Source organism: Lacerta agilis, chromosome 6, assembly GCF_009819535.1.
Source record: "Lacerta agilis isolate rLacAgi1 chromosome 6, rLacAgi1.pri, whole genome shotgun sequence".
Taxonomy (NCBI): Eukaryota; Metazoa; Chordata; class Lepidosauria; order Squamata; family Lacertidae; genus Lacerta; species Lacerta agilis.
The window spans coordinates 16753274-16780991 of record NC_046317.1 but is presented as its reverse complement, the minus strand read 5'-3'; the positions used below and the strand labels follow the sequence as shown (position 1 = coordinate 16780991).

Here is a 27718-nt window from a genome sequence, read left to right as displayed (position 1 = left end):
TATTTTATGTGCTGTTTTTTATGAACAGAGAATCAAAATGCAATGGGTGTTTGCAATAGTACTGTAACTAATTTCACTTTATTAAATTGAAAGGAGCAAATGAATGGCATTCCATACCCACTAAATTATTAGCTTGAAACGGAGTTGGGTTATCTTTCCACTTCCTTCTTTCTAATACAAAATAGTATGCCAAAAGAATACAGGCTAAATTTTGAGAGGAGCTGTATCTCACTTTCATGTTACCTCCCTGCAGAAAAAAGGCCCAAGACAGGAATAGTTCAGTTGTTTGGGTCAGGTGGTTTCCTGATAAACTTAAATCTTTTGTATTCCTTGTACTGAGTTTAATACTGACCTATTATAAGTTTTAAAAATGAAGATTTATTTATTTTTTGTAGAGAAGAGAATCTGTTAATTTAAGGCTCTCTAGCTCCATTGCTTTCTTTGCTCATCTATATTGGAACCTCTGTACAATTTAGTAGTCTGATTCAAAGGCTAGAGGAAATTAAACTGCATTTTGTATTGAGGCCTGACTTGCAGACATTCTGGAAAGTCAGCTTTATCTTCCTGTGCTAGGCTCACATTTTCTACCTGTGTTTACACCCTGTCAGCATGATTAATTCCACTGATACAGATTGCTGTGATTTCTCAAAATGCTTTTTATGCTATTTTGATTTGTTAGGTACTTTTGTTCTAAAACATTACAAGTTGAATGATCTATTTACTCTGTAAAATCTAGAGAAATGATAGATCCAAAGCATGAAAAACAAAATATTCCAGTATTAAATAACATTTAGACACTGATCACTCTTTGGGACAAAAAAAATAATCTTATTTTGTTTCCATTACAACTATTAAAGCAGTTTACTTTAGGTATTCACTAAGTAAACTGCTATAGTGGTTGTCATTGTAGTAAGACAATACAAAACTTTGACTGATGACAAAAAGTACTAAACATATAACCATGTTTTAGAGCACCATTCTGAGGCCTTGCCACGGCTTTTTAGTGGTTTCCCCCCCTTTGTTCTGCCTTTTGTCATCCTCTTTCTATGAGTCCCACCTGCAGAAAAATTCCCATTTGTTATTTCTGTGAAAAGTTCACATTTCCTCTGCAGAGCAGCAACATTTCCATCAGCAATCTAGCTGGCATCCCACTCTTACGGGCTTCTTGTAAACATGATTAGTAACTGCTACTTGTATTGGTAGTAAGGAATACTTAGTGATTATCTGTCTAGGGGAAAGACTGCCTTCAATCCTAATACTGAATAAGTGATTAAACTAAACTTTGCAAACAGGATTGTCTTGGACTATTTAAGTCATTTGAGTGACTATTTTATGTAGTAAGCCCTAGTAGAAACTGCTGGGTTTTCTTCTCTATTCTCGTCCCAAAAATGATTCCTCTGAAGCGACACTATAATAGCAGAGAACACCAGGGAAAATTAGTGGCTACAGTTGCACACTCTGCAGGGGCTTGGAATCGGGCCAGGCTGGTGATGCAGTGTTCTGCTTATAGTACAAGGAGAAAGCTGCAGTGCAACTGTAATAGAGAGCATTACATTCTAAGAAGGTAGTAGTAGAAAAACAATAATCTATCATAGCATTTTTAAATGTGACAACTGAATTAGGGAAAAAGTCAAAGAGCAACAAGGTACCAAACCATCTCTTCTCTTGCCCAATCATGTTTGTTGTCTCTGGTATAAAAACAACACTGCAGTCCTCCTCTCTTTACCAAGGTGGTGATGGTAGGGATATTGGAAAAAGCTGCATCCCTTTTTGTTACATGAGGACAGGATGCCAAGCAAATGCTTTATGGAGAAGCGTGCCACCTTGTGGTTGAAATTGTTGCAAGATTAGTGAGATAGAATTGTCTAATATGTTTAGAAAAGGCTGTTTACTGTTACACAGGAATAATATTTATGTACAACTACATCTGCTCATATGCCAAACTGTTTACCAACTATTGTAATTAAAGAAAAGCATACTTGAACAGGTAATACATGCAGGAAGCAAGGCATAACTTCAGTTACTTGAGGCTTTAATAAGGCTATCCTATGACTGGTGTTTGCAGTACTGCTAGGTGAATGAGTAGTCTCTCCCATCTTGCACATAACTCATAGGAGTAGGGGCCAGAATTTAAAAAGGAGGTCACACCCTTCTCCTTGATCAAACCATTATAAGGTTGAGACTAAGGAAAAGAGTTGCTCCTCCTTTCTATAATCAAAACCTAGCAGTCCCCCAAAGTTATGCTAGTGCTTTGGGGGTTAGAATCAGTTCGTAGATGAATTGAGCAAATGTATTTTCCAACTTTGTTCAGCAAGTAGTATTCTACAATCTTATTTGAAGGTCCTTATTGGACAGCATCTACAAACCCATTTCTATATAGAACAGTGTGAATGGTTCTGAAGAAAACTATTTTAAAAGCACACAGAGAGCATTACACCTAGCATTAGCTTAAGCAACTAATTTAGTTCTCAACTAAACTTGTACTATAAAGATACTGATAATGGTGGTGTTGCATAATATAGTACACAAACTTCTGCAAAACCACCTTTCAATACAAAAAGTGCATCTTAAACATTACTTTTTCTGTTCGCAGACAGAGAAAACTGTTTTCTGACTTCTGTTCTACTAACCATAGTACTGTTGTAAGCAGTTAGGGTGAGGAAGGTACATGTTTATTTCTCAATCAAAATAATTAGGTAGGAACATCTTATTCTAGCCCACCTCAACACAAAAAGATGGCACCTGATCCAAATATTTAGTAGCCAGTCCAATCTGCTGAGTTTTAAATCCAGCAACTAGCAGAATTCTGCTCACTGGACTCCTCCAGTTAGCGAAGTAGTACCAAGAACAAGTATTTTTGAAAGCATCAGCTAATTCTCCATCTCTTCATTTTCATATTCAGCATCAATCAGCACTGCAGATCCATCATGGCTGAGTGCAACTTTGCCAGTTATGAGATTGCTTAATGTTTCAACTGTTCCACAAAGTTTATTCACTTTAGGAAAAGAAAAAATGTTTGCAAGAGGTATGTAGACCGAGTTTCCATTAATAAATGGCTGCAAACTTTTATTGTTGGCTTCTGTTAAAGGCAGATGCTTGAAATACCTCAGACTATGGTGAGATGGTTGGAATTTGGCTTCTGTTTCAGAGTCATAACAGGGTTTTTTATATTCAGTTTTTACGTGGTCCCATAGTCTCCTTGCAATTTTTTGTGCTGTCCAAATAACTTCATTGACCACTGCATTCTGCAAGTACTTTTCATCTTTAAGGCTTGGATATTCAGCTTTGAAAAGCTTTGATATGGAAAACAAAGATGCAGCTTATGTATTGTTAGCACATTCTAACTGTTCAAAGCATTTTATGTTACAGAATTTTAAACTAGGCATAGCTCTACTGGACCTTTTCTAACATGTTTACAGTACACAAAATAAAGTTGAAAATCGCCTGTTCTTACTTGTTTGACGAATGCAAATATAACTCTCCTGCTGATTTTTAAGATAGACCATGGCCTACAACTGTGTGACTTTCTGACCATAAAACGGTTGTGCATGCTCCTCAGTTCAATTTTCAGTAACATCTATCTGTATGTGTGCTTTTTTAAAAACAAAAAACCTCAGAAGCAATCCCTGTAGTATGCGGTGTGAGTAAGCCTTCCTGCAAAATTAGGTAGAATTTGGGCAAACTAGCAAGAGCCCTATCACAATACAATCCCTTGCACGTCTGCTGAAAAGTAAGTTGCACTGAATTTAATGGAACTTGCTCCTAAGTAAGTATGAATAGGCTTGCAACCTTAAAGTAACAAATCCTTAGTCTGAGTTAGCTTTTCTTCCATAAGTTACCCACTTACTGGAAATAAAACAAAAACAATTTTAAATTCATTTTAAGCAATATGGTTGGTACTCCTACACTGCCTTATTCCCCATCTTAAAAGTACAATCCAAGTTCAGAGTGGCCCACTGAACAAAGTGTTAGGCTTGGGACCTGGGTTTAAATCCAGCTAATGCTAGTGGAAATTACAGGTTAAAAAAAGGTAAAAAGGTGGGAATTACAGCATAGAGTCTAAAGGCTTAATGAAGTTATTAAAAACAAGTGTGTTTCTACAGTTCAATATCCAATAATGCTTACTAAACACTGAAACTGGGAAGAAAACATTCTAAGTAACATTTTTCTCCCTGGATAAATGATTTCATGTTTGATAATATTTTAGGACTAATTAACAATTATTCCCATACTTTTTGTCATTTTAAATGCCCAGTTGCCTCTCCATGCCATGTGTTCATCAATCATAACACATTTGTTTGAAAGCAGAATCAAAAGAACTTCTTTCCTAGTATGTATTGTGACATTGACTGCTGATCAGTCACAAGGTTCATTGGATATCAATTCAGCACAAACTCAATACATAGCCTTCTATTTCAGTTATCGTGTTATGTTTTACTATGTAACCACTTTATACTGAATTTATTTATTCCTCATTACAGAAGCAAAAGATCTACTTACCGTTTTATAAACATGTTCCTTGCATTTCTCAAAATGTGTAGGTCCATCATTCTGGTATTTTCTCACAAACACACCTATTTGTGTACAAGACCCAACATCTTTTTCAGGAGGTGGGGCTCCTAATCCAGTAAACTCCACAGTATAGTCATAGCGAGCTGCAACATCTTGGGCCCTAAATTTATGACAAAACACCAAATTGTGCAAGTAACTTTGAAAGTCCAATCTTAACAGCTCTATCTTGCTCATCAAACGTGTGTATAGTGAGTACTGCTGAATCTCCCATCACGAGTATAAGCCATTCTTGCGAGAGAGGCAGTTCTTCCTTCCTATTAACAATGCCTGTGTGGATAAGTAGATGTAGAGAAATGGCAGCAGTGACAGGAGATTGTAGCTGTTAGGAACAAAGACACCTTCTCACCAGCCCAACAGACAAGACCAGTGAGACAAAAACAACTCCTCTGTTCTGTCCAGCCCTGAATTTGGAAAACAATGCAAGATTGTTGCCAACAAACTTTTGTTCTGTCAATTGGAAATATACCCAACCTTCACTGACTTCCAGAAGGAGCCTGTTCTGTTCTTTAGACTATGAAATAGACAGCAAAGAGCATAAAGCTTCACCCTCATCAGAATAGTAATGTGAGAGTTCTCAAAATGGACCATGAATATTCTTAATAATTCTTAAGTATTATTAAGATACGTGTTTGTGTGAAGGTTTAGTGGAGCTGATATCCCACAAAAGGATGGGGGGAGAAGAGGAAATTTGGAGCTACTGTATGGTGGAGCAAATATTATGCAGGAATTTTGAGACAATCCCTATATTAGAGGATATTCCTGCTTTGAAACCAACCCCACTTCACCTAAAAAAATCTCTATCTTTACCTACTACAGTGCCTCGCAATGGTGCTCATGTCTTTTAAAAAAAAATCCCCACAAAGAAGAAAATATGTGGATCAGAAATTGTTGTCATTTCTTGTCTCACCTACATTCCACATATTGTGAGATTATTGGGGTGGAAAAAGCTACGCCTAGACAACCAATGGTTGTCCTTAAATTTAATTACTGTTATTTCCAAAATGATTAACATATAAGGTAGGCACAGCAGTCACAACAGTATATTCAAAATCATAAAGGCTTTCAAAGGGTATAGCAAGGTTTTATTTTATTCCCCCACAGCCTACACTAAAATATACACCACTGTTTTTGTTTTACTTTTTGGAAGCATATAAAAGATGGAATGAACTTACCAGTTCTCAAATTGTGCACGGTTCCATTCAAATTTATGATCTGGGTGTCTGAATAATGTTACACTTGGAAGCAAACAATTAAATTCTGAGTTTGGTGTTGTTATTACGACCATGGCTGGAGACATAAAACCAAATACCACTTCTGGGAATTTGTCCAGCTCTTCCGCCTCCAGGTGTTCTATTCTGAAGATAGGTTACAAGGATCTTCTTACCAATTAAACAGACTAAGTACATACTTGAATGAAGTAGCAAAGCTGCACATTTACAATAAGTCTGATATATCTAAAAGTATGACACTAATTTATACTTGATCCAACTAGCCTAGTATTATATATTCCAGCTATGCAGTTCTCCATGGTCTCTAACCAAGACCTATCTCAGTCCTTACCTAGAAGTTCTACATCTTATTAAAAACTGACAAATCATCAGGTCCAGATGACAATCCACCCAAGAGTTCTTAATCACCATCTATACTTTGTTGTTGTTTAGCCGTTTAGTCGTATCTGACTCTTCGTGACCCCATGGACCAGAGCACGCCAGGCACCCATCTATACTCAAGGAATGTAAAGTATATAAAACCATTTTTAAGGGATCCAGATGGGATTTAGGATTTTACAGGCCAGTTAGTATAACATTTGTTTTGGGAAAACTGATGGAGAGCATTATTAAAGGCAGAATTATAAAACATACAGAAGAATAAGTCTTTCTGAAGCAGGACCAGGCCTGTTTCATCAATCTTTTAGAGTATAAACAAGCATATAGAGGTGATACAACTGACACTGTACTTAAGACTTTCAAATAGGTTTTGATAATGTTTCTGTTAAAGACAGGAAATGGCGTAGGAATAAATGGAAAGTTCTTCCAATGGAAGGATGTGGAGTACCAAAGGATCTGTATTGGGGCCTGTGCTTTCTAACTTGTTCATAAATTATCTGTAGTTAGTGGTAGGCAGTGAGGTGATTATATCAATTGTACCAAAAGGAGTTCAAAAAGGACCTCCCCAAACAATGGCAGTAAACTTAAGCAAGTGTACATAAATGGATGCCCATTGGGGCAAAACATAATAATCCTCATTTCACATACATGTTAATCTGGCAGTTAAGTCTGAACTGCCAATGACTGTACAAGAACTAGACCTTTGGGTCACTGTGAATAGCTCAAAGATGTCGACCTAGCATGCAGTACATATGAAAAAGGTGGATTTTATGTTATGAATCATTACAAAAGGGACTGAAAATAATACCGCCAATATCAATCCCACTGCCAATATCATAGTGCTGTTGGACAAAATCTATGGCGCATCCACATTTAGAATGCTGTGTACAGTTCTGCTTGCCTCTCCTCAAAAAGGATATTGTAGAGTCAGGAAAAGTTCAAAAAAGGGCAACCAAAATGACACCAAAGTTGGAAGATTCATAAGTCCTAGTTCACACTGTCAGGGTTAATGGCGTTTCTCAGGTGCAGAAATCTTTTCCAGTTTATAAAAGTAAACAGAAGTTTTTCTAGTATATTCTTTGTATGTGCAGAAACTGAAGCTGGAACATGCTATAAAGAATTCTAGCTGCTCAGCACTTTTCATTTCTACTAAGAAGCAAGCTGGATATTGTCAGGGAATTAAGCCTGCTCTAGCATTATGTTACGGATCCTAGGTCTTCCCATCCACACTTCCACTGAGCTATGGGTTCTCCACCTCACCAAACCCTCAGTTTTCCATGAGTTTCTATGCCCTTTGTTCCAAAGTATTGCTACACCACACAACAGTCTCAACCATCCCAATTGTATTAATTTGTATTGTCCTAAGTTTAAGAAGTTAAAAGATGGCACTCTCCTTTATTTTTGAGAAGATGCTTGGAACTAGGGAAGAGGAATGTGTGTTATATATGGTAGAAAACGTATTTAAATTGACATGCTTTTAAAACCAAAACCTGAAAAACATTGCCAAATAAAATATTTCAGTAGAATACTCACACTTCAATGCATGTTATCATATCAAAGCCCAGCATACAAGGGTCTTTGTGAGCAACTGAACCCTGATAGAGGATAATTGTCAGACGTCTTTCACTTGGCTGGAGATAGTCACCAGGAAGGGGAGATAGTGTATGCCTACAAGCAAACAAGTTGTACAATATAGAAGACCTCAGATGACATTTACTTTTACCCATACTACCCCCCAACCCATCTAACTACTGGTGCACCAGGAAGTTCCAACTGACTCTAGCTGAAATGGAAGACAAGTCAGTACAATATAAGACTGGATTTGCCGGGGCTCTACAGTCTGCACAGGAAACACATTTTAATGCCCTGACTTGACAGCATAAGAAACAACTGTGCACAATTAGAAGTAATTCTCAGTGCAAGTTTGATGTTTCAATTTTATTCTTTTTTATCATTTAATATAATAAAAATGTTTATGCATTTTACATAAAAAATTAAACAATAACATAAAAAAATATTTTAAAAACTAGATAAAAATGGGAAGATGGTAAAACACAACTGAAGATAACCTCTAGTAGACATTTTTCTTGGGTATAATTCCCACAAACCAAGTATCTTACTTTCAACAAAAATAGTACAATTTTTGTGTGTGACTGTCCCAACAACCTTTTAGGCTTTTTAAAAAGGAAAGTAACTTAAGAAACTGAAAATGGAGAGGAGTGCAGTTTGCTGCCGCCGAGCAAAGCTGATCAGGAGCTAACTACTCTTTCAGATGTATTAGAGAACTGCTAATAATAATATTGAAGAGGTCCAACCAGAAACATACATTGTTCCAAATGTAAAATACTATGGCATAGGATATGACACATAATAATAGTCATCCTCAGATTAGTTTTCTGTATTTTTTCTCAGTTGACATTGCTTTTCTTTCCACTGCTAGATTGAGGTGATTTAGGTATATTCTGTGTACTTTACCTAGTCTGGTACTAGCAACGAAACCACAATATTAAATATTCATTTGTTAACTATTAATATTAATCAAATGAAATATTTTCAAACCTAAAAGGTGCTAACGACTCTGAAAAATACTAATTATGAAGCCATGTGAAGAAGAGCAAACCATGGTGATCACACTGTTCCCTAACTCTGCAGAAACAGTGTGATTGTCACTGTTTGCACTGTAACACATGCTTTCTTAATTAGGCTGATCGCTGTTGCAACAGATAAAGCTAGTTGCACAGTGCTCCATGAGACTCAACCATCACATGATTATCAGAGCCAGTGAATCCCAGTGCACTGCCAGGACAAATGGGAAGGCCTGTTAGGCCCAGTGTGGCCCATGAGCTAGAGGTTCCTCACCACTGCTGTAGCCAACCCCCAATCTCATGTTAGAAACTGAATGGCTGATTTTGAGATACACAAACACACACAAACATTCTGAAATTTCCAAGCCACAACAAACAGCTTTTGCAAAAGAAATTAAAGGGTAATTTTTCTCCTTACATTTTCTCCTTCATCACATCTTCACTAATATCTAGCCCAACAAGCACTTCGATGCAGCTACAGAATTTCAGCATCCAGAGTAGCCTGCATTCAGCACATCCCAAATCTGCCACCTGTCAATTGGAATTTAATACATTAATACATTAATAGTCCATAACTAAAACTGGCACATCTTTAAAGTCATTATTAGCTTAGGAATCAAAACCGCTCCTTAATTCTGCACTTGTTTGCGCTTAGGGTGACATACAGAGGGTTAGTTACAGGTAGGTAGCCGTGTTGGTCTGCCATAGTCAAAACCTTAGAGACCAACTAAGTTTGTTCTTGGTATGAGCTTTCGTGTGCATGCACACTTCTTCAGTTAGAGGGTTAGTCATACTCAAAACAGACAACTTAGTTGGGTATCACCCTTAGTTTGCCAAAGGGCAGGGAAGATGTGAAATCTGCCTCCACTGGAAAAAAATATATCAAAGGACCCAGTTAATGCAGGATAAACTTTCCAAAAGGTGATAGAACTTTATTCATGTATGCCACAACAGCAGCTAGAATTTTGATAGCTAAAAACTGGAAGACAGGAGAAACACCAACGATTGAAGAATGGCAGATGAAAGTGATGGACTATATGGAGCTCATTGAGATGACCAGGAAACTTTGTGACCAGAGGGACGACGCGGTGGAAGAAGAGTGGAAGAAATTTAAAATATATTAAAAAAATTATTGTATGATTGAAAATTAGATATAATTTGGGAGGAAAGCTAGACTGTAGATTTAAAGTTTGGTTAAGTGTGCTGGAATTGTAAGGAAATGAGTTAAGATATTAGATTAGATTAATGATTGTTATAGTAAAGTGAGATGTTTTAAGATGGTAAGAAATTACTAAAGATGGATTTACAAGGAACGCAGGAAGGAGAGACAGGAGGAAGTCAGGATACAATGTTAAGGATACAGGTTAAGGATAGTATAAGTTGTTTGGGTTTTTTGGTTATTTTTTGTTTTTTATGGTTGTATTATTTAGTATTGGTTTGTTTGTATTGATTGTTGTTGTTTTTTTATAAAACTTAATAAATATATTTAGAAATAATAATAATGCAGGATAAACTGTGGCTAGCATTAAGGCAAAGTTCTCTGTTAATTCCAAACTAGGCAACCATGGCTTAAAGTCTGTTAACCAACCTTAAGCCATGTTTCCTGATTTGGACTTAATAGTGAAATTTGGCTTAACAGAAGCTCTTTGTATCAATCATACAACAGAAGGAAAAGGAGATTGTGTGTGTGTGAAAAATTCTATCTGGGCAGCAAAGAAGCACTTTTCCTCCCCTCCTGTCTTGGTTGGCACAATAACAGGTTCTGTGGCTACAGTGTTGGCTATACAGCTCCACTGTACAAGTCCTCATGCTCCGGTCAGGGTTTGGAATTGATCTCCAAGCGGCTGAGAAACTTTAAAATAATACAACAAATTTGAGACAAGAGACAAGTAATACAAAGCATCCCCTCTGTGATCACCCCCACCCCCATTTAAGTTTTCCTTATTTGTACTATTTCTGCATGGAAGTGCCTGTCTAGCTCAATTATGTTTAAGTGTGTCACATCACAGCAAGACTAAGGCCAATAATTCTGAAGCAGTTAGCCATACTATAAAGAGCATATTTTGCTAAGAAACATATACAAACCTTTTTAGGTTTATGTTTACTCACTAACTGTTTAACGAACAGGTAGCGTTGTTTGTATAGTGGTGGCATAAATTTAATTGTCCTTGTCAGTTCATCCTTTTGCATTTTTGCATCCATAGTCAAGGCTAAAAACAAAAGATAGGAATGTTTTTGAAATACTATATAACAATTATTTTGCAGCTTGGAAATTCCTGAGCATTCTTGGCTTCTATTTTCCTTTCAGTCTGAAATCTAACACAAAATTTGTCACCATTTTGACATGTAGCATTTTGGTATCCCGTGTATTTCCTTCACATCTTTTCTCCACAAAATTGGTTGGCAAAACGTGATACAAACATCAAGATTAGTTTCTATCTTTTGATATAAATTATGATATTAATGCAGACATTAAAGCCTTTTGTTTATTGGTTATTGTTAATAATGCAAAAGAGGTTACTACCAGTGCTTCTTTTTCAAGAAAAATAGGTGCCAGAACTCACCATGAAGTTGTTACAGTAAGTCACTGGGTGACTCAGGGCAGCTCTGAACAGATGTTGGTTTTGCAACAGCAATGTTCACCACCCACAGAGGTGCTAAAAACTTCAGCAAGCTACCTCTCTAGCTGGTTTGGGGGTCATCCTTGGTTCTTGTGCAGGTCAAATAAATGGCCCCCCAAGTTCTCTTAAGACTAGAGCAACTCGGAAGGGCCCTTACGCAAACACGCATGCATTCACACAATGGTAGCGGCCTGGCTGGAAAGCTTAAATTCCACCACCGCTACACGTCAGACTGATCGAAGAAAAGGAAATACAAAATGGCCCCACCCCGTAGCTTGACCAGTCATGGCTAGCAGCTAGGTGGAGTCATAGATCTTTTAAAAAGTAGACACACATACTGGCCAGCTTCCATTTTGACTTGAAACGTTCATTTTGGGCTTCTCATAAGTACATAAAGTTAAGAAGTAGGCAGGGGGTAGAGCCAGCCCGCAATAGCACCCCCCTCCCCACAAGAGGTGCCAGAACTGCGCTCTGGAGCACTCCAGCTGAGAAAAAGCACTAGTTACTACCATCATTTCCTACTGCATAATTGTTTAACACTTGAAAAGGCCTATTGCTTTCTTAAGCACACGCACTTGGAAGTAAGCCATGCTGCAATCTATATGCATTGCCTCTGAGTAAATATGTTTTAAGATTAAGGTATAAATGTTAATTTGTTCTTTATTAACAGCCATAATTTTAAATAAATTCAGCATGCAGTACATAACCAATACCACATTTTAGTACTGTTCAGGCATTGCACCTGCTGTGAACAGACGGTTGGCAAGTCTAATTAGTATGAACTACAAAATTATTAAAAAATGTTTTGACGTTACTGGCAACGCTGCTTTTTGAATGATTTTATGAGGTTGTCTCATTAAAATGTTCCAGTAGCTTCTTGACAAAATACTAAATAAGGGGAAATATATTTTTCTTCTTCCTATGCTGGGGCTGTCTCTGACTGGCAAATGTCTAGCTTTTAAGACAACTGAAATAATTGTGCTAAATGCTGTCTCTAAACACACTGTGAGATAGAAGAAATGGAAAATGAGCAGACTCACATCACACACTGTACCCAGCCCCGAAATTGGGCACTATTTCTCCTGTCAGTCTGCTCCATAACAGTCCCAAGTTCAATAGATAGGATTCTGCTCTGAATGCTTCATTATTTGCACAGCACTATTCCTTGTTTTTTTTTTTTTTTAAAAAAATACTTATTTCTATTCTGGTATTTTAAAATTTACAGTGCAATCAGGAAGCATTCTGCAGCAGCTATTTAGCTATAAGAAATATCCTTCTGGCACTATATTAAAGGCTAATGAATTTAGGCTCAATTCTATGCACACATACTTGGGAGTAAGACCCACCAGTTCTGATTAGATAGGATTGTGCTATAATTTTGAAGCCTAGGTTTCTCTGGACTACAGTTCACTTCAACAGATACATACGTGAAATCAAGTTCGGAGGAAGCATACTTCTGAATCAAAGATGGAGAAGGGGCCATAGCTCAGTGGCAAAGTATGTGATTTGTATGCAGGTCCCTGGTTTAATCCCCCAAATCGCTAGACCAGGGGTCAGCAAACTTACCACTCCTCGGGCCGGTGTCTGCAGCGCTGATCGCACGGCGGGCCGGAGGGCGGGGGAGCATGCACCCATACGCATGCACACACGCTATTTCCGATGCACTTCCGGGTAGGAGGAACACCGGAAATAGCATGTGTGCATGTGCACGGGCCTCCTCCGACCCGGATGTGCACCGGAAATGCTTGCGCATGCGCACAAGCTATTTCCAGTGCTCCTCCGACCCAGAAGTGGGCAGCCATGCCGTGCTGAACTGGTAAGAGCGGGCGGTGGCAGCGGGGGTTGCCGGGGGCCGAATAAATTAGTCCCATGGGCCGTATCCGGCCCACGGGCCGTAGTTTGCAGACCTCTACTCTAGACATTCTGTGTGGGGAGGGCCAATGTTTTTATTGGTCACTACATTATGTATGTTTGCTTTTTTATATTGTAAACTGCCCTGTGATGGAGGGTGGAAGAGAAATTTAGTAAGATAAATAAATAAATCCATCTAGATAATACTGTACTGAACAAGATAGATCAATTGTCTGCCTCCTAAGGCAGCTTCCTATGTTCGGAACAGCAGCAGGGGAAAGCCATCACCTTCATGTCCTACATCCAATGAAGCGGGTTCTAGTTCACAAAAGTATATGCCATTCGCACAGCATTAGATAAAAGAACAAACCTTGAAGCACCTTAATAAAGGTCCCAAGATTTAGGCTGCAATCTTATACACACGCCTATCTGGGAGCAAGTCCCATTAAACTCAATGAGATCTATTTTTGAGCCAATATGGCTAGGGTTGTACGATAAATCTACTGCCCAATTTCGCTATTAAATAAATGTAAGCCTAGCACACCACCTAAATTTTATACTCTATATTAATAGAGTAATAAAAAAAACCTGCCTAGATTCTCTTTGTTCTCATTTTTCACCTACCAAGGAACCTGTGCATTTCACTGATGAGTGAAGAGACTTGGAACAGCTGGATTTTACATTTTCAACTTATAAGTACCAATTATATTTTCAAATATGGGGCAACTGAATGCACCTTCTTCACAAACGCTTTAAGTGCATTCTGAAACCTGCACAGCACCTAATAGAGAGCCTCCTTTGAATGACTGCTACCGCCACCCATATCCAGAATTAAAACGACCCTGGGATCTTTGGAGGGCAGTATAAAAATGTAACAAATAATAACAACAATATAGCAACCAGCTAGGCTCGCCGGGTCCTGTTTACCTTCCAGTCCAGCCTGAAGAAAAGTCCTATCGATCTAAAAAACAAAAACAACAAAACAAAACCTTGCACAGTATTTTACAAAGTTTTACTTAACCTAATAAAAGGCTTGCTGCAAACGGGGTGGATTTTTCTTATTATTACAAACCCACACGACCACCTCTTGGTTTTTACAAGGCTATTTGTAACAGATTACCAACACTTGACATTTTAGGTAAAGGGACAAGGGGTGCCTCTACTTTCGAAAACTCGAAGGCCGCGGCCTGCTTCTCGTCTCCTGATAATTTCTACTTTAAAGAAAAGCAACGTGTGTGTTTTGTGGGAAGAATTGGTGTTTTCACTCTTCTTCCTTCCCAAAGGGCATTTTGCGAGCAGCGAAACAGAAGTGGCTCGTCCAGAGGCCTTTCACCGTTCACCCCAGCTGGCCTGAGCGCATATCGAAACGGTGCGGCCCACTCTCAGGAGAGTCGCTTAACACCCGCTCTTCGTACTCTCGGAGCCGTATCTGAGGCGCCGCTGGCGCCGCCCTAACGTAAGCGCAGCCTCAGCCCAACCGCCCGCTTCCGCCGTTCTGATTGGCCGCCCGAGCCCGGGAAGGCCCTTCCGTCACTTCCGCAGCGGCCGCCATCTTGTCGGCGGTTGGCGGAGCTCGGCTCGGCAGCGCTCTCCCCGAGAGGCTTCCGCTCGCCTCGTCGCCGCCGCGGCCTTTGCTCGGCCGACCGCTGTTTCGTTGTGAGCGGGAGTCGCCTTTCTCCGGCGACGCCATGGCCAACAACTGCCCCGTCGTGGGCGCCGGGAACTGCCACCAACAGCAGCAGCAGCAGCACCAGCAGCAGTCGCCGCAGCAGCAGCAGCAGCCGCCTCTCCCGCTCCCGCAGGCCGGCGCCGTTTTGTCGCCTCCGCTGCCGCTGCAGAGCGCGGGGCCCAAGCCGGCGGCCTCGGGGAAGCAGGGTAACGTGCTGCCCCTGTGGGGGAACGAGAAGACCATGAACCTGAACCCCATGATCCTCACCAACATCCTCTCCTCGCCCTACTTCAAGGTGCAGCTTTACGAGCTCAAGACCTACCACGAGGTGGTCGACGAAATCTTCTTCAAGGTGAGCCGGGAACCCGGGAAGGAACTAGGTCCTTTGGGAGGAAGCCGGCGAGACTCTTGTTTTCAAATCCTTTGGTTCGCTCATCACCGCGTGGCCGAGCAGGCTTGGGCCCAGAAACATAACGCTCTTCGCAGCTGTCTCTTTCACAATCCAATCCCATACTATTTATAATAATAAATAATAATAATAATGAATAATTTATTCCAGTCTCTCAATCAAAGGGTGAGATGCTGACCTATTTTTTCCCACGGTCGTCAGAGAGAAGGCGATGTAGTTTTAATATGTGGCTACTTTTTTCTTTGGGAAATGGCTATGCAATTCTTGGTCTCAATCCAAACTCCAGATCTCGTTCTCTCTCTATCTCTCTTCGCACCCCCCAATATCTTACCATTCAGAGTTGTATGTTGGTTGAATTTAGAAAGTTATTGCCAGCGCTGCGTGTGTGTTAAAACCGGCGATTGCACTGGGCAGCATGTTCACTTCCTCTCCTAGCCAAAGATCTAAAACAGGCGGTTGAGGAATTCAGGAGGTAACCAGCACGCCTCATATTCTGTTACGTTGGCTGTATACCAACATGGAACTGTCCTGCTAATCTTAATGCTAATAGGTTAAAATTTGAGGCCTACTAGTTGATTACTGCTGCCTTAAAATGGAATTCTAATACGCTGTGTATTTCAGTTGCTGTGAGTAAAAGCTGTTTGGCTTGATCTATGTGACCCTGCTTTCAGTCATTCTTATGGCTGCTAACACAGTCTTTTATTGATTCTGTAACCTGGAAGATTATGACTATCATTTATTTTCTATGAACCAGGTTAAGCTTTGAAACATTACTGGTCAGGTGTGAGTCTGAAGTGTGGATCTAAACACAATGATGGGAAGCCTGTGGCCTTTCAGGTGTTTTTGGAGTCCAAAAACATACGGAGAGCACAACTTCCCCATCCTTCACCTAGCCCACTTAGATATCTTTAAATTACCGGTACCTAAATTCACAGTGGAGTAATGCCATTTGGGACCAACCAGAATGTCACAAAAGGGGGCGGCAGGGTGGTGGTGGTAAACAGTTCAAAAATGGGGCTAATGATGTAGCCATTTATTCTCCAACCACACCCCTTTTGTGTATCATAACTGATCAACAGTTCTGAAGAACTCAAAAGTGCCACATGTTTATGACATTTTGGGTAGTCTCAATAAAAGTAGTATCCAACTGGATTTTGGTGGGGGGTTTTCTTACAGAGAGATAGAGCTACATTTTAAATTCATTGATTTTTCTGTACTTTCTGGTCCTTTTCAAATACCTGTAATTTGGTATGGGACTTGAGTTAATACAGGGGGAAGGACTTGAACTCTTCATATGTTACATTGCTTCTACTAAATCACTTAGCATACTTTGTTATAGAATAATTTGATATGCTCATAAGACTTTTTTTGGGGGGGAGCATAAGCAGAAATCAAGTGGGCTGTTAGATAGGGCTATTGAATTTAAATTAATTGAGCTCATAGATAAATGTGTTTATGTTTCAAGTTTTTCTCCACTTCTGTTCTCTTAATCCATATCTTCATAACATAAAATATAGGGAAATCAGATCTATCTGCATTTTCCAGGAGGCATTACGACCTTCGGTTAATTTCATTGGCATTTTCTCTTGCTGATCATTCAGTGGTTATAGTGTGGCATAGTGTGACTCTTTTTACCACTTAATTTAAAAGCAACAAAACCTCATTCTTTTTAACTAGCAAATGATTTATTTCCAGAGCTTGTGGGTCTATCTACATTTAAATTGCCTCATTTTCAAAAAAATGTTACCTTCAACAAAATATTGATTATTGATTCTTTAATTTCTATATCTAAGCTGTGTACAAAAAAGCTGAAGCAACAACAGACAACTTAAACAAAAGATTACAAAAATGTAAGATATACTTGCTGAAAATGTAAGTTATATCTTATATGCTGGTTACCTCAGTTGGTAAGAGCGTGGTGCTGAAAACACCAAAGTCAAGGATTTGATCCTCATATGGGTGCATATTCCTGCACTGCATGGGGTTGGACTAGATGATCCATGGGGTTCCATCCAACTCTGTGATTCTATTATTTTAATTTACAATTTCTATTATTTGATTAAGATTTGTTTTCCTCATTTTTTCCTTCCTTTGTTTTTTTTCATGCTGCCTCCTATACTCCCAAAGTCAACTTAAAGCAACATTTTCAGATAACGTGTTAAATTCCTGTTTAAATAAAAACATAGGAAACATGGGGAAAGCTATTAAGTTTCTGTAATTTGTCAGTCAAAATTGTCTTACATATGTAAATCATGTATATTGGAAATACTTCAAATAAATAACAATGAGTTGAAATATTTTTCATATGAAGTGTAGAGCAATCAGATTTACTCAAATGTAAGCTCTTTATTATACTGAGATTTACAAGCTTCTTAGCTTTGGTAGAATTGCAGCCTTGGAGATGGTTTTAATGTACAGTAATGTGAAACCATGCTGTACTGTGAACAAACAGTGGTGAGCCTTAGAATCATACTCTCTGTCCTCTCCAAGCTTTTAATTATTTTTCAGTTGAATATGTGCACAGAGCAAAATGGCACCTGTGACATTGAAGTGGGAGCCCTTCCCACTGTGAAGATAGCATAGAAAACCTGGACTAGATTGAGAAGAGCACGCACTACAATAATTTCTTTTTTTTAATAGGAATTTATTGGATTTTCAAAATCAAATTAAACAAAATACAAATACACACATTACACAAACACAAAAACACACCAACAAAACAACACAATTAATTAATAATCCTTCTCTTCTTTAAAATCCTAAGCTTGGGACTTCCTCACGTTCTCATGCGTTCATTTCTAATCTTCTTTAGTAACTTTGTAACATTGTAAAATCTAGTTTCTTACATCTAATCTTAGTCTTACAATTATAATCAGCATATTTTATATCATACAACTTATTCTTATCAAATAAAACATCAAGTTCTAAATCTTAACTTCTTATATCCTTTCTTCACTTAACTTAGTAAAGCTGTTGCCCTTGTTCCTTCTGATTCCAACTTCAAAAATATAAAAACCAACACATTTTAACAAAACTTAAGTATTTCTTCCATTCTCATAATCCGTTTTCCCCTCTGATGTCGGAGTACCGTGGTCAGCATTTATAATATATCTCTTAATTCCTATTACCCCACCCCCCCTCCTTACCATCCTCCCCCTTCCCTTTCCCATCTCCCACCGGACTACCCACCCCCAACATTCTCCCAGTCCAGGTTCTTCTTCTTCCAGAGTGTTACATTTTCCTTCCTCTTCCAGAATGTTGCATTTTCCTTGGTACATGGTTGCAGTGACATTGTCACAAAGTATCTTTTCTCCACTCTCCACTTCATGTTGCATTTTCCAGAATTGTTGTTCTAAAGCCTCTGAGCTGCCACCCCAGAAGCTCACTGTACTGTCCCAATTACCGGCTCCCGACCTCTAACGTCTTGGAAGCCTCTCTTGTTTTTGTACTTGTACCTCTTCTTCATCAGATAAAATCTCTGGATTAGCAATCTCTCCATCTTTCCCTTTGAGTAGAGAAGTAATACAGTTCTTCCAAGTAACTCGAATCTGAGTAAACTTATCAGTAACAATCTGTTGCAAAAGCTGTAATTCAAACAGTATTCTTTCCTGGCTTGGGGTCATTGTTGAGTCTAGGGAGACCGTGGGAACTGAGTAGACAGGAGTAGGCAGGAAGTGATAAAGTTTCAGTACTTTTCCATCTTCGCAAACCAGACCCTAGCCGCCATTTCCCCCTTAGTCAGAGGGTTAACTATCTGCCTCTTAACTTCACAGTCCATAAGAAGAAATAAATCAAGTTCTCAATCCTACCCCCAAACAGGGTTTTCTTAAGTATCCAAAATCAGCCTTAAACTTTCTGGCAAATCTTAAGTGGCTACAGCTGCATTAACGTTACTTTGATCTAGCCGCTGTCAGAGAGAGACGGACTTCCTCATTTTAAATCTCTCTCCATAAGCCAAATTCCAATACTTTAGATCCAAATTAAGCTCCGTACTTACAGAGTCCTTCTTTTAAGTCCAAATTGAGGAAAAGCGGAGCGCTCAAAATCCGGTAGATCCCGCTGCTTCTTGTCCTCAGTTAGAGATGGCTTCTTCAGCGCCGTGCCAGAGCCTCGCTCGCTCAAGCCTCCCCTTTACAGGGGTTGCCTGAGAGCGGGGGTGACACGTCTGGTGCCCGCTAGAAACCCAGGACCGCGGGACACTCCTCCCGTGGGTTAACGGAGCCCGCAGCGCGGTTGCGGTAACTCCTATCCCTGAGAACACTGGAGTTGTCTCGGAGCCGAGACAACTCCCGACTACTCGGAATGGCGCTCACACCGGAAGTCCTGCACACACTACAATAATTTCACTCCTGGAAATCGGTACAGAGATGGGGTAGTAAAGACCCACAACATGTTCTCTTCCCATGTATCTTGGAGCAAATCATGCTACTATAATAATAATTACCCTGTCCAGGTTTCCCCAGCCACTCTGGGCGGCTCCCAACAGAATATTAGAAACACGATAAAACATCAAACATTTAAAATCTTCCCTAAACAGGGTTGCCTTCAGATGTATTCTAAAAGTCAGATAGTTGTTTATTTCCTTGACATCTGATGGGAGGGCGTTTCACAGGGCGGGCGCCACTACCAAGAAGGCTCTCTGCCTGGTTCCCTATAACTTCGCTTCTCGCAGTGAGGGAACCGCCAGAAGGCCCTCGGACCTGGGCCTCAGTGTCAGGGCTGAATCATGGGGGTGGTGACGCTCCTTCAGGTATACTGGGCCAAGGCTGTTTAGGGCTTTAAAAGTCAGCACCAACACTTTGAATTGTGCTCAGAAACATACAGCTTGGGAATGAGCTGTATTGTAATGCTCACAGGCTTTTATGGTCATGGTCTCCTTTGAAATTCACACAAGATTCAGTTCTTCAACAAATGAACTCAAAGTCCCTTTAGGCTAATGGCAGGGGTCCATTAATGGCTGATGACTATTGCATATATTGGCAGGAGCCCCTAATTTCTGACTTTTCTGAAGAATGGCTTGTTGTCTTTTACAAAGACTCCGTAAATAATTGTTTTTCAAGTTTGGTGCAATAGGAACAAACTTATGAATGCCTCTGAAGCTCAAAATGACATCAATGACAAAATATTCCTCCCCTTGTCATAGGCACACATTTAGTGTAGAGCCAAATTTTAACTGGTTACTAGGACCAGCCAAAATTTGTGGACCCCTAGCAAACAGAACTACTTCCTCCATTACTTGGCTTCTTGCCTAAGTCACCACTACTTTGCACAACCATACACTTGCCATTTATTATTCATATTTAGAATTTATAAACCACTTAATATAGAATACCAAATTGATGGACATAAGATAAACAAAATTAAATGCATAATAACTGAGCTAGTGTAATTTTCTTCAAATAGAAAATGAAAGGTAGGTAAGATATTAATAATTGAATAGCTGAGCACTTTGTAGAGAAAGAAGAACAGACTATTGTCTATCAAAACTTACCAATCATCTCATAGGCCATAATAATAATTATTTGCAGTGATTTATTTGTATTCTGAAAATGTGAAAGCCAGATTGACAGTCAAATTCTGCATGTTTGTTTAAAAGCAAGTCCAAAAATATTTGACAGAGCTTATTCTCTAATAAATGTGTATATGAGACCATGACCTTAGTTTTAAATAGATATTAGCAAGTATATCTCTAGCTCATTTTGTATTGGACTTGGGGTTGAGGAATGATTTGTGCTGCCAAAGACATCCTCAGGGATGTGCTGTGGCCCAAACGTCTCTTTCTAGGGCACTACCACTGTTTAATTCCCCAGTCTTAACTGGTGTTATGACAGTTCTGCGGTTGCACAATACACCCTAGACCCATGTAAAATGTAGTTTCCCGAGCGCCTAATGTCCATGCTATTTGCTGGGGCAATAGGAATGGGTGTGGCAGTGACACACTGTGTTTAGTACAGTCTCAGTTAAAATGTCAATCTAAAATGATGGTGGGTTGATTACTGGTAATTGCTTTCTTGTTTTCAGGTTACACATGTTGAGCCTTGGGAGAAAGGCAGCAGAAAAACAGCAGGCCAGACAGGGATGTGCGGAGGGGTAAGTAGAAGTACGTGCCTTCTGAAGTTTTTTATATGGTAGCTAATCATTTCAAAAATGCAACACTGAACTCAGCAGAAAATTTAGTGTTGTAAGCTCTAATCAAGTTATTTGATAGATTATGCCACTAAAGCCTTAACTGACTGGTGATTGTGAGCATATTTTTTTGAAGTTAGGGTGACTGATTTGCTACTTGTAATAGGGAATGAAAAAGAAAATGTTGGATTCTAAACAATGCAAGACAAGTGCATATTTTTGAATTGTTACATCATAAAATGTTCACAAATAGTTCAAAAATAATTCCCAAGTAATGTTTTGAATGTGTGTGTGTGTGTGTGTGTGTGTGTGTGTGTGTGTGTAAATCAATGCTAAATCTGCTTGACTTTCACACCTCACAATTATTTCATTTCACTTGAATTTCTTCAGCTTCAGGAAACGTTAGTGCAGTCACCCACTGCTCTGCAACTTCTAAGTGAATCAGATGACCTTCCTTAAGTGATGAGCTTACAAACTTGCAGGAAAAAAATACATTAATGTTATATGTACTGAAGTGAAAAGTATTTCTCTTCAGTGTCTTACTCTCTAGTGTTACATGAGTTGTATTTCTCTTTCTCCTAATCTCTAAAGGTGCGTGGTGTTGGAACTGGAGGTATAGTGTCTACAGCCTTTTGTCTGCTGTACAAGCTATTTACCCTGAAGCTTACCCGTAAGCAAGTGATGGGATTAATAACTCATATAGACTCCCCTTTTATTAGGGCCCTTGGATTCATGTATATTAGGTAAGTAGCAATATACTTAACTGTCAGCTAACTTTGTTGCAAACAATGTTATTAAACTCACACAGTCTTTTTGTACTTCAAGGTACACACAGCCTCCAACTGATTTATGGGACTGGTTTGAACCCTTTCTTGATGATGAGGAGGTATGTCAACAAGGGTAATAATTTACTTTCTTTTCTTTCTGAAATCTTGAGTAAAGTAACTTTGAGATGAACTTCTGTATGTTGGAAAAGTTTTTAACCATGTGAAAAGTAAAACCTTTCTCATCTTTAATGGTTTGCAAACTTGCAATGAACAGAGACTATGGGACATTCTTACACCTTTAAAATAAGTTGGAATTGAATATATCACCAGCCTAACTGCTTGGGGGGAAATGGAATGAATACTTGGAAAGATAACTACAGTATTGGACAATATCTCTATCTTTTAACCAAGTATGAAACCTGAAAAATCAGGTGGGTTTTTTGTTTGTTTGGTTGTTGTTTTTTACGTGAAAGTACCGGTAAATGGACAATAATGAAGCAGAATTGAATGGGGTATCTGCAGTCCAACAGCATGTGAACACAGCTGCAGTCTGAAGTTGCTTTCTAAAATTTTCAATTGATAGCACTGCCACTGAACTAGCAAATTGCTTTTAACCTCTTAACTTTCAAATACTAATAATAAGGCCATACAGAAACTGCTGAAAGGGGTAATTTCCTCCAGTGTACATGTGCTATTTTTAGTGTGGATTCTCTTTTCAGCAGCATTTTTACCACACATCAATCTGATTCTCAGATTTCAGCCTTTGTCCTAAGTATATTTTATGTTATAGGAACTATTGAATCTTGCCTCTAGAAGTAGCCATTGATGATTCATACTAATGCCTTGCAGTGTAGTTTGCTAGTTACCGCCACAGTAAATGTTTAGATCCCGTGCAAAAAAGACCTTTAGGGATCCAGTACACAATCGTAATGTCTCGCTTAGACTACGCAGTGCTCTTTTTAAGGTTACATGAATATTTTATGCTTGTAGTTTTTGCTCTAATGGCATATATTTTGACTCCCCTTAATCTAGTAATACAGAATGGCATTCTTGGTTCCTGTTCATTAACTGCTTTGTGATCACTTTGGCCTCTTTTTCATGTAACCAATTAAAACTAGTAACACAGAAATATCATTTCTACATATTAACATTTCTCCCAGTTTGCCACTGTTGAAGATGTGAAAGCAGTTCAGCGTTGTGTCTCTGGATGTATCTAGCTAAATGTTGTTAGTGCTTTGACTTTTTCACTGATGCTCTTATTTTTGTATGTACCACTTCAGGTACTACATTTAAGCCAGTGTTTTATTTCCTTTAGATCTCTGTGCAGCAGTTTTGTTTGGAAATATTGTATATCTGAACACTTAAATGTGTGTGAGTGCAAGCAGTTTTACATTGAGATTTTCTCTTCCTGTTTTAGATAACAAATCTCACTTTCCTTGTGTGCTTGCACTATAGGTTTGGGCCTGACAATAGCTGACTAACATGTCCTGAGCTGTGAGAGGGCATAGCAAGAAGGCCTTCATGCGGTAATGACCCTTTTCCGAGACAATGGTCATCATGGATTATGCGTTTCCAATTATTTGTTCCTTTATTTATTTTTTTGCATAACTCTAAATTAGAAACCTCACTGCTTCATGGCAGTTGGTTTGCTATTGCTTCGATTTAGGCAGGGTCCATTTTCTACTACAACTTTTTCTGGTCATTTTTAGACAGGAAATAGTCATCCTCAATTGTTCAGTTGTGACCACAATCCTCAAAAAGAATTAATGTCAAGCAACTTACCATCTATTTTGTGGCATAACAGTCAAAGATGGTAGCATACATGCCAGCTGTGTAAGCAAATGTTACACTAATCTGTTGAGACATGAACCCTTTACTATTTGGCTGCAGGATTGGTATGCACCTGCATGCATATGCATTAAATCCAACTCCCACTCTATAACATAGGGCCAAATGCAAAGGTGCAAGAGTTGAAGTTCTTAGGCAACTTATTTACCAGCAAAAACAGCTAAGCCGTCATATTTGAAACTTGAAAGATGGCAATCAGTATAGTAGCATTTGTTCTAAAGGAAACTCTAGATGGTGTCTTACATTCAGAATTTGTGTTCTGTTTTGTGTTTGTTTTTTGAAGGACCTTGATGTGAAAGCAGGTGGTGGCTGTGTCATGACCATTGGAGAAATGCTGCGCTCTTTTCTAACTAAGCTGGAATGGTTTTCTACGTTATTTCCAAGGATTCCTGTGCCAGTACAGAAGAACATTGATCAACAAATTAAAGCCAGGCCTAGAAAAATCAAGAAGGATGGCAAGGAGGGAGTAGAAGAAGTAGACAGGCATGCGGAACGTAGACGTTCAAGGTTATACATTAAATTTACAAAATAAGTTACTTAATTTAGACGTTCTCATCCTATAATTTCACATAATCAAAACTTTTTGTATTTATGTAACACTTTGCAGTGTGGTCTTCTAAATGAGTAATAGCATTTATGTAGTACTTTAGATAGCTTCATATACATTATCTCAAAACAGTGGTACCTTGGGTTAAGAACTTAATTTGTTCTGGAGGTCCGTTCTTAACCTGAAGCACCACTTTAGCTAATGGGACCTGCCGCTACACCACCAGAGCACGATTTCTGTTCTTATCCTGAAGCAAAGTTCTTAACCTGAAGCGTTATTTCTGGGTTAGCGGAGTCAGTATCCTGAAGCGTCTGTAACCTGAGGTACCACTATAATCCTTACAACTCCTCTATAGGAATGGTGGTATTCCCATATAGCAGATGAGCTACGCTGTGTTTTGTTTAACTTAGTGTACATGGCTAAAGTAAGATTCTGCTGGCACAAGTACACACCCGTTTATCTAGGGTGGGTTGATTCTAGGCATGTATGGTTTTCCTTCTTTTCCTTACCGGATAGGTATGGTCCACGTGTGTTTTAAAATTATGAGGTGCAAATGCATACTTGGAACAAGGCATCTTTTAATGTTTATTATCCAGAATATACATTTTTGCTTGGCTGGAGCTAGCGTTCACCTACGCCAATAGTATTTGCAAGAATCCTAGCAACCATCAAGTGCTGGTAGTCTACCTGAACCTATCCAGTGGTCTATCAGCAGACCATGGTGTACAGTTTACCTACTACTACTATACACTTAACACCAGCTGTACAGCACATTATTAATATTTATGCAGACCTCTAAAAATATTGGATGATTTGGTACACTTGATAAGTACAGGGAAATAGAATGAAAAGGGTATACAGTAAGTACATGTGAAAGTTTGCTGAAACTCTTGTTGGGAAAACTCAATTTCTTAAGCATTTCTTTTCATGTAGGTCTCCAAGAAGGTCCTTGAGCCCCAGGAGGTCACCTAGAAGATCAAGAAGCAGAAGTCGTCATCGTGAAGGCCGTGGGTCATCCAGTTTTGATAGAGAATTGGAACGGGAGAGGGAGAGACAAAGACTAGAGCGAGAAGCTAAGGAGAGGCGAAGATCTCGAAGTTCTGATAGGGCATTGGAGCGAAGACGAAGTAGAAGCCGAGAGAGGCACAGAAGTCGAAGTCGTGATCGAAAAGGAGACAGAAGAGACAGGGAGAGGGAGAGGGAGAGGGAGAAAGAAAACGAACGTAGTAGAAGGAAGGAGCGTGACTATGAGAAAGAGAGAGGTGTTGAAAGGGAAAGAGAGCGCTCTAGGGAGAGAGATCGTTCTAGAGAAAAATCAAAAGACAGAAAAGGCAAGAGTGAAATCGATGAGAGGAGACACAAAGATGAAAAAGATGAAAGGAAACATAGGGAAGATAAAAGAGATTCCAAGAAAGAAAGGAAGCATAGCAGGAGCCGAAGTAGGGACCGGAAGCATAGGAGCAGAAGTGTGAGTAGGAATGCTGGGAAGCACAGTAGAAGCAGGAGTAAAGAGAAGTCAAGTAAACACAAAAGTGACAGCAAAGAGAAATCAAATAAGCGAAGCAGAAGTGGAAGTGGAAGCAGAGGGAGAACTGATAGTGCTGAAAAGTCCCGAAAACGAGACCTTAGTCCCAGTAAAGAAAGATCACGAAAACGTAGCAAAAGCAAAGAACGTTCCCATAAACACGATCACAGTGATAAGGACCACTCAGACAAACATGATCATCAGAGGAGCCAAAGTACAGAACGAGAGAATCAAGAAAAACAATCTAAAAACAAAGATGAGACTGTATGAATGTTCAGAAGTGGATCACATTGAATCCTATAAATGTTTTGAAATCTTGCTTATTTTTTCTTACAGTTGAAATTGTGCAGTAGTTGATAAGCACTCTTCTTCAACCTCCCTCTAGGCTGCAGATTGTCATTTCCTATTTTGAGTAGGGAAGTGCCTTTGTAATCCCGTTAAATGCGTTGACTATTTCCATCCCATTTGTTTAGTTAAATTCATGATGCGAATCTGTTTGTGCATTTTTTTAATTGTTCAAATGTTTCCAAAATGTACAATCTGTACATACGTCCTGAAACTGTTCTAATCCTTTTGGCATGGTTTGCCATGTTGGTTAAATTTGTATACGGCAATAAAACTGCCACTAATTCTACTTTGTTTTATAGATGTGGAATTATGGTTTCTATCTTTGACTTAGCATGGCTGTGCTTTGCATAATAGTATGGCAGAAGCTCTTAAGGGTGGATCTTGAACGTGTATTATATCTAAAATATTTATGTGCATTGAACATCCATGAAGGTTGCAGTTCTAGAACTTGTGTCCATTTGTACCTCTTGTCCTGGGAAAGCATTTAAAATACATTTTATTTGTGAAACTAAAGAAAGTGTTGCATTTAGAGTAGGCTTTTCAAGGAGGTAGCAATTTAAGGCAGGGGTTTAGGCTTTCCTAAGGTTTATGTTGTAGTCAGTGCTACCTCATAGGGACACTGTTAAGATTTATAAGCCTATCTACCATCTCTACATAGACTTTCTGGCTAGCTTTTATTGCTCATGTAAATATTATTTCACTATGATATCCCCAGGGTTTTCATTAAAACTGTTGTGCCACTGCCCTGTGCTTTATGAAGCAACCATAGACTAACAAAAGGTGAATGTGGCTGAATCAGGGAGGAGACAGGAAGATGAAAAATAAGGTCAAGCAGCAAACTTCAGTTTCAAGCTTCCAAATAATTTTTTATAAATGAAAAGTAAAGCATCTTCATATTGTTCTTTTTTAAAATGCATAATGTGTCTCTTTTTTTTTTTTACAAAAACTGTGGTCATTGCTTGAGATGAAGAATTTCTCTCATGCAACAGAAAAACAAGATAATTTTTTCAAACACTGATTACTTGTGAGATAATGTCAAAATGCAGTATTGAAAGAGAAATCATATCACAACAGTTCATTTCTGTTTGGTAGACTTGTTCTAGTGACCTGTATAAGAAATATAAAATCTCTGGAATAAAGACTGGATTAATTTATTTGTGGCTATCCCCACTTGTTCATTGCCAGCTGCAAAAAGTCATTTTGGGTTTATTACTCATAAACAATAAAAACACCAGTTCATTGT

The 27718-nt window shown here is 39.0% G+C and overlaps 2 protein-coding genes across 2 annotated transcripts; one reads left to right on the top strand and one right to left on the bottom strand.

Moving 5' to 3' along the window:
• Positions 1 to 1535: 1535 nt before the first annotated feature.
• HENMT1 (HEN methyltransferase 1) lies at positions 1536 to 11060 on the bottom strand. Its single transcript, XM_033151468.1, has 6 exons — positions 10850 to 11060; positions 9183 to 9295; positions 7713 to 7847; positions 5745 to 5927; positions 4501 to 4672; positions 1536 to 3293 (listed from the first exon to the last, which is right to left on the bottom strand). The coding sequence occupies exons 1-6, from the start codon at positions 10964 to 10966 to the stop codon at positions 2871 to 2873; spliced, it is 1143 nt and encodes a 380-aa protein (XP_033007359.1). The 5' UTR covers positions 10967 to 11060; the 3' UTR covers positions 1536 to 2870.
• A 3864-nt stretch (positions 11061 to 14924) lies between these two features.
• On the top strand, positions 14925 to 27629 carry PRPF38B (pre-mRNA processing factor 38B). Its single transcript, XM_033151467.1, has 6 exons — positions 14925 to 15257; positions 21336 to 21404; positions 22032 to 22183; positions 22266 to 22326; positions 24339 to 24562; positions 25536 to 27629. Exons 1-6 carry the CDS (start codon positions 14925 to 14927, stop codon positions 26395 to 26397), a joined length of 1701 nt encoding a protein of 566 aa, XP_033007358.1. The 3' UTR covers positions 26398 to 27629.
• Positions 27630 to 27718: the final 89 nt, after the last annotated feature.